General features: G+C 39.3%; 1 protein-coding gene across 1 annotated transcript; it reads left to right on the plus strand.

Moving 5' to 3' along the window:
- Positions 1-1,111: 1,111 nt before the first annotated feature.
- LOC130905536 (GTPase IMAP family member 9-like) lies at positions 1,112-1,965 on the plus strand (the record flags this gene model as incomplete). The annotated part of the gene is made up of 1 exon (XM_057819052.1): positions 1,112-1,965. A coding segment is annotated over one exon (732 nt), but the record flags the coding sequence as incomplete, so codon positions are not given.
- Positions 1,966-2,881: the final 916 nt, after the last annotated feature.

A 2,881-nucleotide genomic window follows, 5' to 3' on the forward strand; every position in this document is an offset into this window, starting at 1 on the left:
AAGACTATTTAAAGAGCATCTGATTATCTCCAAATGGTCAAAATGGCCAATTACGCTTGAAAATCGGATGAAAACAATTTGTGATAGTTGTTTCTAATGCATGCCGTTGTTGTTATGTATTTGATAGAGAGTTTATATGTGAGAGACCTATGGCAGAAGAGCATGTTGAACTGGTTTTCTAAAAAAAAAAAAAAAAATTCCAGACTGGGAGGAGCGGATGAACGTTCCCCTTCCAGTCGAATTGGATTGGACGTCTCGCCTTGAATGCCTTCTGGTAAAAACCAGCTTGTACAAAAAAAAACCCATTTCCCAGACTGGGAGGAGCGGATGAACATTCCCCCTCCAGTTGAATTGGATTGACGTCTCGCACTGTAAATGGCACTGAAATATAAGCATTCACACCCAAGTCCTCCAGGTTGAAATGAAATGGAAGTCTGGTGCCATCAGTGCCATGCAATGAGTTAAATACTATCAAATAAAAAAATCTACTTTGTAGTGTTACATGGGGCTGTAACTAGAGTGTATTTCTGTTTTAATTAATATTTTTAATTTAATCTTTATTAACGTATTAATTTATAAATGTATTTATTAATATAAGAATTTAATATTTAAAAAAATTTTTTATGACAAAAATATTGTGTTTGACAGAAAAATAATAATCGTGATATTATGTTATTAAGAATAATATAAATTCAGTAAGCACTACAAATTATAAATAAATAAATATATATATATACATATACTGTATATGTATGTATGTATATATATATATATATATATATATATATATATATATATATATATATATATATATATATATATATATATATATACTGTATATGTGAGGGTAAGCGTTCAAATACATTTAGCTGCAGCATTTGTTTCTCTTACAAAATCCTGTCCTATCAGATGTCTTACAATTGCAGTCTCTAAAATGGGCGGAGTGTTGAATTCAAGTGTAAACACACCCAAACTGAAAGTAAGTCAAAACTTTTTCAGTCATCAGAGCGCAAAATGGGTTCTCTGGTCTCCGTCCCTAAAGGTGAAGTCGTACATTTTCATCATTTTTTGCACTCTTCTCTCCTTTGTATCATTCTTACAGTTTTGCTAAAGTAGTTTATTTTTCTTATTAGGTGAAAACTTGAGGATTGTGATGATTGGTAAAACAGGAGTCGGAAAAAGTGCTTCTGCTAATACCATACTGGGCAGAAATGCATTTAAATCTGCAGTGAGTGCACACTCTGTGACTACGAACTGTCAGCGGGAACACGCAAATATTGGGAGAAATATTGAAGTTGTTGATACCCCCGGGATCCTGGATACAGCTAAAGACCCTGAATTCATAGGAAAAGAGTTAACCAAATGCATCCATGTGACCTCTCCCGGCCCCCACGTCTTCCTGCTTGTCTTGCAGGTGGGAAGGTTTACAGAAGAAGAAGAAAACTCTGTGCAAGCCCTGCAGAAACTATTTGGTCCTGAGATATCCCGATACATGATTGTTTTATTCACACGAGGAGACGAGCTTGGTGGAGTAACAATACAGGAGTATGTGAAAAATGGTCATCCAAAACTTCAAGAGGTAATCAGGAGATGTGGCGGCCGTTATCATGTGTTCAACAATAAGAAAATGCATGAAAGACGTCAAGTGGTGCAACTGATTAAGATGATCGACAACATGGTGGCAAGCAACGGGGGCAAACACTATAGTGATGAGGTGTTTAAAGAGACAGAGACAGGGAAGCCTCTCAACGATGTGGCTCTAAGGGAACTGTTATTGAGAATCGTTGGGTTTCAACGCATGCTCGCTCAAACATTCTCTCAGGCACCAAGCAATCTCGGATAAGGCAAGGCAGTCACAGAAATAGTGCCCCTTCATACAGAAAACTTTCAGCTTAATGTCGCTGTGTGAGCGGTTTATAAACATATATCATGACAACAATACAGTACGATGTAACCTGCTACCAATTGATATGCTGTTTTAGAATTCGCTTCCCAATACCATGAAAATCCTATCGTTTCTTTTTTTTCTCTGCTTATTAATTTGTCCATGTGGAGTCGGGAGGGAGCACTGCCACACGAATGTACTTATTCAACTGCGACTGTCTGGTGAAATGACAAACTGCCTGAGAAGCAACAGCAAGCTTGTAACATACTGCCTGTTTGTGTAATGAAAAAAAATGTAACTTGACACAAGTGTCGATACTGTATGTCTGTGACTATTGTAGCCTGTATTTATGATGAATAAAATTCTTATCACCACACCAGGCCTGGACTGGCCGTAGAGAGAGGGCGGATAATTCCACCTGCACCAGCTTCTCTGCTTATTAATTTGTCCATGTGGAGTCGGGAGGGAGCACTGCCACACGGATGTACTTATTCAACTGCGACTGTTTGGTGAAATGATTGGCCTCCGCTCCTGGCTGTTTTTTTGTTGTTGTTTTTTTTAAATACAGGCTTCCCGTACGCTGGTTACGACAAGCAGGCCAGGCCAATCAGTGGCCACTCAGGCCTGAAGCATGCGAGCATGGCAAGACAATTGGTTTGTTTCCAGTAAATCCCGCCTTAACAGTCCATATTAGCCACACAAACAGCGTATGGATGAAGGGAACGATATGTGACGTGTCTGGCAGCTGCAGTGCCGAGGTGTGTGCCGCGTGAGTAAAGAGCAGTCAGAGTAAGGAGTATGGAGTCACAGGAGTGCCAAAATAAATAGGAAATACATTCAATTATTATTAGGGTTGAGCATCAAGCATTGAGCATCGATGGGACCCGGTTGTAACGCTCCGGTTCTCCCGGAACCGTTCGAATTTTAAAATTTCGATTCCATGTTTCGATGCCCTAACTGCGGAGCGGAAGAAAAATGCTGCCAAAAACCACGAAG

The sequence above is a fragment of the Corythoichthys intestinalis genome, chromosome 17 (genome assembly GCF_030265065.1).
Source record: "Corythoichthys intestinalis isolate RoL2023-P3 chromosome 17, ASM3026506v1, whole genome shotgun sequence".
NCBI classification, from domain to species: Eukaryota; Metazoa; Chordata; class Actinopteri; order Syngnathiformes; family Syngnathidae; genus Corythoichthys; species Corythoichthys intestinalis.